This window comes from Protobothrops mucrosquamatus, unplaced genomic scaffold, assembly GCF_001527695.2.
Source record: "Protobothrops mucrosquamatus isolate PMUCROS unplaced genomic scaffold, P.Mucros_1.0 scaffold1082, whole genome shotgun sequence".
NCBI classification, from domain to species: Eukaryota; Metazoa; Chordata; class Lepidosauria; order Squamata; family Viperidae; genus Protobothrops; species Protobothrops mucrosquamatus.
In genome coordinates, this window is record NW_015387310.1 from 38919 (window position 1) to 51593 (window position 12675).

The window sequence follows — 12675 nt, forward strand, 5'->3', positions numbered from 1 at the left end:
CCCCCTCTCCCTCTCTCTCTCTCTCTCTCTCCCCCTCTCCCTCTCTCTCTCTCCCCCTCTCCCTCCCTCTCTCCCTCTCTCTCCCTCTTCCTCTCCCTCTCCCCCTCTCTCTCTCATCATAATTCTAAAATGTCACAATAAAACATAACCCAGATTTACCACAAATGTGTTATTTGGGAAAATCTTCCTCTTGCCGATCGATCTATTAATAGAAAATGCCAGCAGGATGATATAACTCTGCTTCATTAAAAACGATTACACTGTTCTATTTTTCAGGGAACCTTGTGTTTGAAAGGTGGGGTATACATTCTTAAAACAAAAATATGTTTTTACAACCCTTTTTTTGTGCAGAGCAGCTACACGGGTACCCCAGATTCAAAACTACTGCGAATGCTTACATGCTGCTCTTTTGAAGCTTCTAACCGCACGATTCCTTAAAGGTTGTACTTGAAGATAATGACATTTAGAATTTTAATAACATTGAGTTATTTTGTAACTTGCCTTTTTAATCGAGAACTGAGATATGGAATTGCTTGTGAGATTCATTGAGTGAACTGAAGGTTATTAAGACCGGAAAGATGAGGTGATTCACATGTAACTCAGCCAACAGAGTTTCTTTGCCTTTGAGTTAGTGTTATAGCTTAATATTATGTATGAATCACGTCATCAGGGCTAGTAAAACAGATCATGATTTTAAAATCCTTGTATAGTAAGTAAAAATGCCATTGCTGTCATGAGTAGGCATTCTTTCTTTCTTTTTTCCAACTAGCAAGAGGTTCAGTGTGAAAATGTTCGTGCAGTTTGAAGATTGTCACCTGACCTACATAATGTAGCATCCACAAAATTTCCTTTGTTAGTTCAGCTTATTAGTTAAATAACCCACTGCAATCTCTGATGAAGAGGTTGCTAAAATCATGAAGTCGATGCTTTGATGCAGTGATGAAATGCAAGGTAATAATACGGGTGCTTTTTCATCAAAGCATATTGAAGCACCACTCTTAGCAATAGCACTTACACTTATATACCGCTTCACAGTGCTTTACAGCCCTCTCTAAGCGGTTTACAGAGTCAGCATATATTGCCCCCAACAATCTGGGTCCTCATTTTACCGACCTCGGAAGGATGGAAGGCTGAGTCAACCTTGAGCCGGTCAGGATTGAACTGTTGGCAGTGGGCAGAGTTTGCCTGCAATTTTGCATTCTAACCACTGCACCATGATGATGATGATGATGATGATGATGCTAAAAAATTAGAAGGGACCTTGGAGGTCATCTATATAATAATAATAATAAAGTTGGAAGGGACCTTGGAGGTCATCTAGTCCAACCCCCTGCTCAGGCAGGAAACCCTATACCATTTCAGACAAATGGCTGTCCAGTCTCTTCTTAAAAACCTCCAGTGTTGGAGCATTCACCACTTCTGGAGGCAGGTTGTTCCACTGGTTAATTGTTCTAACTGTCAGGAAGTTTCTCCTTAGTTCTAGGTTGCTTCTCTCCTTGCTTAGTTTCCATCCATTGCTTCTTGTCCTGCCTTCAGGCGCCTTGGAAAATAGCTTGACTCCCTGTTCTTTGTGGCAACAACTGAGATATTGGAACACTGCTATCATGTCCCCCCTCGTCCTTCTCTTCGTTAAACTAGACATACCCAATTCCAGCAGCCTTTCCTTATATGTTTTAGCCTCCAGTCCCCTAATCATCTTTGTTGCTCTTCTCTGCACTCTTTCTAGAGTCTCAACATCTTTTTTACATCGTGGTGACCAAAACTGGATGCAGTATCCCAAGTGTGGCCTTACCAAGGCATTGTAAAATGGTATTAATACTTCACGTGATCTTGATTCTAACTCTCTGTTAATGTTGGTTTTTTGGCAGCTGCAGCACACTGCTAGTCCAACCCCCTGCTCAGGCAGGAAACCCTATATCATTTCAGACAAATGGCTGTCCAGTCTCTTCTTAAAAACTTCCAGTGTTGGGGCTACTCTCTCAAAGGGGTTAAATTTTGACATCGGTCTTCAAAAACCCACGCACGTGTGCATTTATTTCCCCATGGATACACATGCTTTTCTTTTAAACCTCGTCAGCATTAAAATAAGGGGGGGGGAAGAGACTGCAGACCATATGGCCCTTGGCTCTCCTTGGTTAAGCTCGGTCCCCAAGTCCGAAGCGATCTCAAAGACCATGCGGTTTTGACCACATCGCACCATGTAAAGGAGACAGTTGGCAACGAGGGCTCTTTTGAAAAGCCGCCGTCCTCCTCGGTTTGAGGGCTGTGGCCACAAGCATTTCAATGACATGATGTGGCTGGCTGCAGCCTCCCCAGGGCCCTAGTCCTTAAGTTGATTACGGACCTCGAGAGCAAGTAAAGCAGATGCATCATCAGAAGTGGCAGCATCAAGACTGCAGAACGCCTGCTTCTGCCAACCGTCCACAGCTGTTTCACGTTTTTTTTTTTAATTTTTATTTTCTACATCTAATCCGTTTAACCTGTGCACGCAGCTCTTCCCACACTCCTCTTTTGCCATATGGTCATTAAGTCAAAACAAGCTGCTGACATCTGTGAAGGTTCTCAGTCATCCAGGTCATGGTTGTCCCAAAGGTGTTTTTTTTTTTTTCAAAAGGCAATGAGTCTTTGTTTTTTCTTTAAGACGTTTCGCTTCTCATCCAAGAAGCTTCTTCTGTTGCGAATCGAGAAGCGAAACGTCTTCAGTTAACCAGTGGAACAACCTGCCTCCAGAAGTGGTGAATGCACCAACACTGGATGTTTTTAAGAAGAGACTGGACAGCCATTTGTCCGAAATGGTATAGGGTTTTCTGCCTGAGCAGGGGGTTGGACTAGATGACCTCCAAGGTCCCTTCCAACTTTATCATTATTATTATTATTATTACATAAGACTCATTGCCTTTTGGGGAAAAAAACACACCTTTGGGACAAGCTGCTGAAAGTATTCATACGGCAAGTGCTTTCTCCAGGGGGGGACCTGGATGCCACCGTGAAATGTCATTTATAGTTGCAATCCTCTTCTTCTGGCCTCTCGAGTTATAATTGATTTCCCCACACATTTTTAAGTTGATGTCGTTTTGAACCTGAGCGCCAGGTACCTGGCCAAATCGTAGCTTGGTTATCAAAGATGCTAGTTGCAGAGTCGTGAGTGAAGTTGACTAGAAGTCCTTGAGAGACCCTTTGCTCTAGTGTCCTCTGGCGAATCTTTCCTGCTTCCGAAGGGGAGGTGGAGAAGTAGAGAAAGAAGGGCAGATGGCTGAGCTCAGTAGTAGGAATACTACTATCAGTAGTGACATGATAGCAGTAGTCCTCCTTCCTTCCTTCCTTCCTTCCTTCCTTCCTTCCTTCCTTCCTTCCTTCCTTCCTTCCTTCCTTCCTTCCTTCCTTCCTTCCTTCCTTCCTTCCTTCCTTGGAAGGAAGGAAGGAAGGAAGGAAGGAAGGAAGGAAGGAAGGAAGGAAGGAAATACCTGGAATACTGCCATCCAGTTTTGGCCACCACATTACAAAAACGATGTTGAGACTTGGAAAAAGTGCAAAGAAGAGCAACTAAAATGATTAAAGACCTGGAGACAAAAATATATCAAGAACGGTTGCAGGAATTGGATATGGCTAGTCTAGAGAAAAAAAGGATTAGGGGGGACATGATAGCAGTAGTCCAGTATTTGAGGGGCTGCCACAAAGAAGAGGGGCTCAATTTATTTTCCAAAGCACCAGAGGGCAGGATAAGAAACAACAGATGGAAACTAATCAAGGAGAGAAGCAACTTGGAATTAAGGAGAAACTTCCTAACAGTGTGAACAATCAACCAGTGGAACAGCTTGCCTCCAGAAGTTGTGTGGGTGCTCCATCACTGGAGGTTTTGAAGAAGAGACTGGACAACCACTTGTCTGAAATGGTATAAGGTTTCCTGCTTGAGCTGGAGGGTTGGACTAGAAGACCTCCAAGGTCCCTTCCAGTTCTATTCCAAATTGAATCGAATTGCTGTCTTTTTACTGATTCCCACTTGCTTGCAAAGCTCCCTCTGAACTGGAGGAACCAGTTGGGTAAACTGAGAGTAACATCAAGAGGAAAAGCACCATGATCAAGCACGGTCAACGGGATTCTGTTGAGGAAGAGAGTGGACAGGTACTCACTGGTATTAGATCTTGGGATATTTCATCTCTCTGGTGGGTCTGAGTCTGTTGCCCACTGGAGCAGATAACTTTTTCTATGATACATGAATTGGGCAAACTCTTGTCTTCCATAAACCATGGGTTTTTTTCCCTCCCCAAAGATTTGCAATTTCTTAGATTAAAGAACTCCGTAGAGTATATTTTTAATCTCACCTTCAGCCAGGGGAAATTGTCTTTGAAATTGTGAAAGTGTTTTTGGGGTTGTACTGGCCTGGCTGTGAGTCAGAAAACTGTTTAATTTTGAGAACTATTCGGCAAGCAAGCAAAAGAGAAGAGCTATGTTTAGTAACATCAAGGTTATTTGACTCTGGAATGCTGCACAGTATTAAATTAAATTAAAAAAGGACACCGCTTGGTTTGGAATATGTGCCAGAATCTGTAAAGTAAATTTATTATTTATTTTAATAATCCGATCCTATCCAATTATTGACCCATTCTGTACTTGCAAGCAAATTCATTGATAGCTGTAAGAATTCAACTTTACAGTAGCATTCCTTCTGGTGACCTTCTTCTTTTTGTTTATTTGTTTTCCTAGCCTGCATTCAGAGCAATTAGCTGATTGATGGGAATGAGTTTGGCTTGTATTAAGAACTTAACTGGATCAGTTTAGACCTTGACATCTAAATTCTCATATTCAACCCCAGTTTGACTTCATCTTGAACAAGATTGACACATACACCATAAAGTTGCTTGTTTGATTTTGTCGTCCCGTGTGCTGCCATTATGGTTTGCAAACCATGGCTTTATGGTGTAATGTGGTGAGCAAACCCAATGTTGATCTACTCCGGCATGTCTGTGTACCGTGTCTCTGCTGACTGCCAGTAGTTCGATCCTGACCAGCTCAAGGTTGACTCAGCCTTCCATTCTTCCGAGGTCAGTAAAATGAGGACCCAGATTGTTGGGGGCAATACAATGACTCTGTAAACCGCTTAGAGAGGGCTGTAAAGCACTGTAAAGTGGTATATAAGTCCTAAGTGCTATTTTATTGCTATTAATGTTATATAGAAGGCGTCATGAAACTGTTCTCAAAACAAAGATGATGTGTCCTAAGAGAACATGATTCCATGATCTGCCCAATATCTGTATATTAGACATAAAGGATGCAGGAGACCTACATGTAATGTCCAAAAATGCCCATGTTACATCCCACTAACCATACAGGCCGCTTATGAATTCTGTTAGCACTTGTGAACCTGCTGTCTCTCTCACCTCTCTCTCTTTCTCTGCTTCCCTCTTACCCATCCACAATCCATCTATACATCTCAGATTAGTGCTTATTTGATTGTAGATAGCACTGTGTGAAGCAGTGTGGTTCCAGGGTGAAACAGCATCAGCCATTGAGACATTCTTTACTAAAAGTATTTGATGTGTTCCATCTCGGCGGGTTTGTTTTGTTGTTGTTAGTTGCGAAGTCGTGTCCAACCCATCTTGACCCCATGGACAACGTTCCTCCAGGCCTTCCTGTCCTCTACCATCTTCTGGAGTCCATTTAAGCTCACGCCTCCTGCTTCAGTGACTCCATCCAGCCACCTCTTTCTCTGTCGTCCCCTTCTTCTATTGCCCTCCATCTTTCCCAGCATTAGGCTCTTCTCCAGTGAGTCCTTCCTTCTCATTAGGTCCCAAAGTACTTGAGTTTCAACTTCAGGACCTGGCCTTCTAAAGAACAGTCAGGGTTGATCTCCTCCAGGCCTTCCTGTCCTCTACCATCTTCTGGAGTCCATTGAAGCTCACGCCTAGTGCTTCATTTTCATTTGGGCAAATAAAACCATGGGCAGGACTGTCTGGGTTTCCTTGATCTCTGTTCTTCTCCTAGCCTCACAGCAGATTTTATAATTTCTGTATCACTAGTGACCCTAGTGAAAGATGGAGGTTGACTTCTCTTCTCTTCTTTTCTTTTTTCTTTTTCTTTTTTAATGGAAGAGCAAAGGAGATGACTTTTGGTCGTGGAGGAAAAAAAAAAGCTGAACTGTGCTTTCCAGAGTTCCTTCTTTGTCTTGGAAAAGACGCTGCCCGGCTTCTGTCTGCTTGTGGCTGATACATGACACCCTTTCTTGCAAAGCGCTCTTCGTTTAGTCAGCAAAATTTTTTAGCCAGACCTATTTAGCTTCAGAGGAGTCTTCGGTAGCAGCAAGGCACGGAGACAAATTAGCTGGGCGTGAACGCTGCTGGAGGATGCTCTCCGATGCTGCACTCTGGAAGGTCAGAAGGAAAGGAAAGATTCTGAACAGTATTGGTAAAAGCAGAGGGTGTTTTTATCGCAAGCTCTTCCTCCACCTTCCTCAGTCTACAACAGTGTTTCTCAACGTTGACAATTTTAAGGCATGTGGACTTCAACTCCCAGCTGGTTGTGGAATTCTGGGAGTTGAAGTCCACATGCCTTAAAATTGTCAAGGTTGAGAAACACTGGTCTACAAGCATTATTAGCAGGGACACCATATAGAACAGGACAGGAAGCTCATCAATGCAACCATCGCATGGATTCTTCAACGGAGGATCTTCTATCTTAAACTAAGTTTTTGCCAACCCCGGCGATCTTCATTTATTTTGGGCTTGTGTCATCAGCCCCTGCCATCCATTGCCAGGGTTCAGAGCTAATGGGAGTCCAAAGCCTCTTGGAGAAAATAAAGCATCCAAACTGAAAATTATTCCATGATATATCTGCCTAAGAAAGATCCTTTGCTTTAGAAGCAAAAAAGTGTCTGTGTGGATGTGTGTAATACACTATTGCTAACCTTTCATTCTTTGATATATGCTTTGCCTTGTATCTAAAGTGTAAGCCTATAGTCTGGGTCTCTGTTTTTTTTTTAATTTAAGTGTAGGCAATCAGTGGTTTCCTGTATTTTATAAATAGTAATTAGAAGCTTTGGGTATGTGTGATAAATTGGCTGTAGCTATAATGGGAGGCAAACAAGTAAAAAGCATAACAACAGGAATGCTCTTAAAATACATTGCTTTTTGGCAACTGCGTGCATGTTTATATGAAGATTTGGGTTTTGCATATATTTAATTTTATCCATCTTTAACCATAGAATTTCAGTCAGAATAGAGCTGGAAGGGACCTTGCAGATCTTCTAGTCCAACCCCTTGCTCAAGCAGGAGACCCTATACTATTTCAAATAAGTGGCTGTCTAATTTCTTCTTCAAAATCTCTACTGAAATTCAATCAATCAATCAATCAATCAGAATAGAGCTGGAAGGGACCTTGGAGGTCTTCTAGCCCAACCCGTTGCTCAAGTAGGAGACCCTATACCAATTCAGACAAATGGCTGTCCAGTCTCTTCTTAAAAGCATCCAGTGATGGAGCACCCACAACTTCTGGAGGCAAGGTGTTCCACTGGTTCATTGTCCTCACCTTTAGGAAGTCTCTCAGCACTCAACACATTCCATAAATTTACTGATGTTCTTAGAGGTCTTGTCTGTAACATCCCCTCAGAAGGAACATGGAAATGGAAACTAATCCTGTTAGTATAAAATTCTGTCACAGGGAGCCTTCTTAAATCAAGAAAAAAAGTCTGTATGAGCCTTCAAATAGATAACTAAAATCTTCTGCAGGCTGACAAGGAAAGTCCTTATGGATCCCCCCAAAAAGAAAATGAACCAGAATTCGTTTAGTGAAGCCGCAAAGAATCCCTCAACGGCCTTGTTACTAACTTAACAATTGTAGTGATTCACTCAACCGCTGTGGCAAGAAAAGTCATAAAATGGGGCAAAATTCACATAATTAGCAGCAGAAATTTTGGGGTCAATTGTGCTCGTAAGTCTAGGACTTTCTGCACGCTGGTGTAGATTTTGTTCTCCTGTCCCACCATCGTTCCTTTTCATCTGATGTATCTGGTTATTCTCAGGCTGTGAATATAATACCAAACACTTACATGCTCTCATCTCCAGATCGAGGAATACTTCATAGGCATACAAGGCGCGTCAGTGTTTCTCAGCCACTGATACCGTGGTGGATTCTGAGGGTTTTGAAATTTTTACTAGACCCTCTTCTCGTAGACGTGTTGCTGTATAATACTGGGAGCTTGGAGTCAACCTTCCTATTTTGCTAGGTCTGAGGCCCAGCCTGGATAGTTGCTGATCGTGATTTTTTCCCCCCCATAAATATTTTACAACTTTTCTTAAAGCATTCCTAAGACATATCAAATCAACACTTCCCCCCCCCCCTTTCTTTGTTATGTTTTCCTTGTTGCGTCTTCACTAAATGAATTCTGGTTCATTTTCTTTTTTTGGGATCCATAAGGACTTTCCTTGTCAGCCTGCAGAAGACATTTGTTGTTGTTGTTAGTTGCGAAGTCGTGTCCGACCCATTGTGACCCCATGGACAACGTTCCTCCAGGCCTTCCTGTCCTCTACCATCTTCTGGAGTCCATTTAAGCTCACGCCTACTGCTTCAGGGACTCCGTCCAGCCACCTCATTCTCTGTCGTCCCCTTCTTCTCTTGCCCTCCATCTTTCCCAGCATTAGGCTCTTCTCCAGTGAGTCCTTCCTTCTCATTAGGTGGCCAAAGTACTTGAGTTTCAACTTCAGGATCTGGCCTTCTAAAGAGCAGTAAGCAGAAGACATTAGTTATCTGTTTGAAGGCTCATACAGACTTTTTTCTTGATTTAAGAAGGCTTCTTGTGACAGAACTTCGTAATAGCAAGATTAATTTCCCTTTCCATGTTCCTTCTGAGGGGATGTTAAGACAAGACCTCTAAGCACATCAGTAAATTTATGAGATGTGTTGAGTGTCTCCTTTTTTAGAACTCAAAAGAAACGCTGACCCATTCCGTTGGTGCTTAAAATTGAATTGAAAATACCTACGAAGGGTTCTGTATTTTTTTAACAAATTAATAAAATCTCTCTCTCTGGACCACAGTGGCTTTATAATTATTCTGTGTAGGGGACTTGTGAAGCTAAGTGCATGCACTCCTCATCTGAACATAAAGGATTTGGCTTGCATTTTAATGTAATTAAAGTTTCCGAGCCACTATGCAAAATGCAATGCAGTTATGTTTTGATATTTGCATTTTCCCGGATTCTGTGACACAGTTTGAAACCCATTGAAAAATGTGAATCCTGGGGTGTGTAAAAAGTGCATGGGTTTAGTGGAACAATGTTCACATGCATGATATATTAGAGAAAAACTGCATGCAAAAATACACATGTTGTCAGAACTTCATCCAGAATTTTCTTGCATAAGAAAAGCGCGCACAAAAATGCACAGAAAATTATCTTTCGAAAACCAGTTCTCCAGTTAAAAGCAGGCAGAAGAAATAAACCTAAGTAAAATGAGAAACTGGTCAAAAACTAAACTCATATTCATCTATCTCGGTTTTCTTTTGAGGAGAGTAGTGCAATTAAAGAAAAAGAAAAAATTAAAAAGCTCCTGATGTAGCCAGAATACGAAAACAGAAATTGTTTTTGTTGCAAAAGGATCATGTCAATAAACTTTGTTTTGGAGCAATTGCTATTATAATTAGACAGGATGACACATGAGTCTTATTAATAACATCCAGTAATGTAAGCATGTTTGAGCTGTTCCCATTGTTCTTTTTCATGCCATCTGTTCCTACACCCACAGTGTTGAAGACTTTTTAATCTAAAAATTGAAAAAAAAAGAGGTAATTTGCTGGCTGTTCATGCTGTTGCTGGTGGCCTTGAAGTATGAGTTCTTTTCTAATTTCCACTTTGGTTAATTTTTACAGCATTTTAAATAGCTTTGTTAAACTTAAAATGCCAATTATTACTGGCATTTCAGACTTGGTATCAGTGTCAATGCAGGACAATAACTGTTATAAACTCATTTGAAAGAAAAACGTACACCCCAGGACACTGTTGACAAAAGGAAGCCCTAGGCTTTGAGAATAATAAGTTCAGGTCTTAGGAAATTCAACTTTAATTATCTGCCTGCTGGTTTTGCCAGTAAAATATAAGGATACTTGAAAAATTCAGCCACTGCATTCTCACTTGGCCTTATCCTAAAACATAATGTTTTTACAGCTTGCTCCATTTCATTATAAATTACATAGAGAGCAAATACTTTCAGGACCTATCGGACATGAAGGATACGGCTACAATAATGAGAACTGAAGGAGTTGTATTTACATCTTCAGTTTAAGGCACTCGGCGATATGTTTTTCTACCGTCAGAAAGCCAGTCCAGATGATGGATAGCAGACAAAGGCTCAAAAGTGAACTCTGACAATTGCAAAGGCAAATGCCATTAAATTCACCACAGCACCTTGATTTTCTCAGCATGACTTTCTCCACTGAGTTGAATGGTAGCCATAATGGGGCAGCCTACAGGAAGCCCTTGACGTACAACTGTTCATTTAGTGACCGCTTGACATTACAATGGAACTGAAAAAAAGTAGCTTATGACCGTTTTTCACACTTATGCAGCTGTGTCCATTATAAAAAATAACCTGTAAGCATCACTGCTTCAGGCAGGAAGGCGGTGCAGAGAGTGGTGAGGACGGCAGAAAAGATCATTGGCAGTTCCCTCCCTCCCATCCAGGACATGGCACAGAAGCGCTGCTTGAGCAGGATCCGTAAGATCATCTGGGACGCTACACATCCTCTCCACGACCTGTTTTCCTTGTTACCTTCTGGGAGGAGGGGGCTTCGTGGTATCTGAAGCAGAACATCCACATTCAGCCACAGTTTCGTTCCATACAGTATAAACCTTGTGAATTCTAAAGTTTCCTCTTTCCGTTATGTATTCAAGATGGACAGTGGTTAATATTTATATGTTGCTTATATGTAAGGGTGTAGGTCTATACATATGTTGTATATAGTATGTTTACATGTGTATTATGTATGTGTACACTTTGAGAGCAAGCAACTAAATTTCATTTTTAATGTGTGCCATTGTGCCCACAGGAAAAAATGACAATAAAGGTTATCTGTCTGTCTGTCTGTCTGTCTATGTATGTATGTATGTATGTATGTGTGTGTGTGTCTGTCTATCTATCTACCTACCTACCTACCTACCTACCTATCCTAATCTAATCTAATCTAATCTAATCTAATCTAAGTTCAAACGTGCCATGTCTCGTTTTTAATGTTTTTCCGTCGTCTTTAGTGAGGGAACCGATATTGATGCAACGTGTGTTTTGAATTCCCGTTTTGATGCTTTTCAGGAATAGGTGGCTTGCAAGAGTTTGTTTTAAAATCAGCAACCTTGTCCTCCTCGCCGGCTTGTCCACCATTTAATCCACTCAACTTTGAAGTGACACCAATTGTACGAGTGGCCGTTGAGCCGAAGCACCCAAGTAAGAATATTCTCTGTTTTTTTAAAGAACTTATTTCTATTGGAAGCTACCATACACCTCAAAAAAAATTTTTTTTTAAATCACAAGGTGAAAAAAAATGTGGTAACAAGAGTACTAGGGTAAGAAAGCAGAAGGATCACCTTACGATCTAAGGCATTCCCAAGAGGCAACTGGACTTTGTTGTTTTTCTTTGAAGACGTTTCGCTTCTCATCCGAGTAGCTTCTTCAGCTCTGACTGTTTGGTGGGGAATGGAAGGAAGAAGCTTCTTGGATGAGAAGCGAAACGTCTTCAAAGAAAAACAAAGAAGTCCAGTTGGCTGGTGAAAAAGCACCTTTGGGACAACCATGACTTGGAGGACTGAGAATCTCCATAGACATTTAGCTATGCACCTTGGGATGAACACCCTTCGAATGGTGCGGGAGTACAGAGCTGAAGAAGCTTCTTGGATGAGAAGTGAAACATCTTCAAAGAAAGACAAAGAAGTCCAGTTGCCTGGTGAAAAAGCACCTTTGGGATAACTATGACCTGGAGGACCGAGAATCTCCACAGGCATCTAGGTCAGGGGTAGGCAACCTTGGCTCTTTTATGACTCGTGGACTTCAACTCCCAGAATTCCAGCCATGCTGAGGGGAAAGGGAGAGGTTTCCAAGCTGAGCCATGCTGGCTCAGAAATTCTGGGAGTTGAAGTCCACGAGTCATAAAAGAGCCAAGGTTGCCTACCCCTGACCTAGGGCATTCACTCTAAAGGAGGGTCATGGATTTGATGTGAACTCAGAATAAAATATTTCATTCCTGGCTGTGCGCTCCTGTTCTGTAGCTCTCTTGTTCTATTGTGCGATTCTTTGAAACACGGTGTTTCTAGCCGCGTCCTGTTTGAACCTGCGTTTGACTTTCCAGGTGAGATGCCTCAGTTGGTTAAAGGAATGAAACTCTTAAACCAAGCCGATCCATGTGTACAGATTTTGATCCAAGAGACAGGCGAGCACGTCTTAGTTACTGCAGGAGAAGTCCATCTTCAGCGCTGTTTGGATGACTTGAAAGCAAGGTGGGTTATGGGGGAAAGGAAGTGAAAAGGAGCATGCTCACGATAACGGCTTTATACGACATTAGGAAGGGATTTAGACTCCTAATAATAGTTCTGTGCCAGGGCAGAAACAGAAACCTCGGTTGTCCGGTGTCCTCGTCAAATCAGAGACAAGCGCTACTGTGACATATACACTCCGTTTTCGTTTAGGGTCCACTTCAGTTAG

At 41.9% G+C, this 12675-nt stretch overlaps 1 protein-coding gene across 1 annotated transcript in view; it reads left to right on the plus strand.

Annotated features, from left to right (window-relative positions):
• The window catches only part of EFL1 (elongation factor like GTPase 1), a 50905-nt gene that overhangs the window by 26270 nt on the left and 11960 nt on the right, over positions 1-12675 (plus strand). The window contains exons 15-16 of the mRNA XM_015820191.1: positions 11293-11424; positions 12323-12470. Of these exons, the coding sequence (XP_015675677.1) occupies positions 11293-11424; positions 12323-12470 (280 nt within the window). The remainder of the gene's footprint in view (positions 1-11292; positions 11425-12322; positions 12471-12675) is intronic.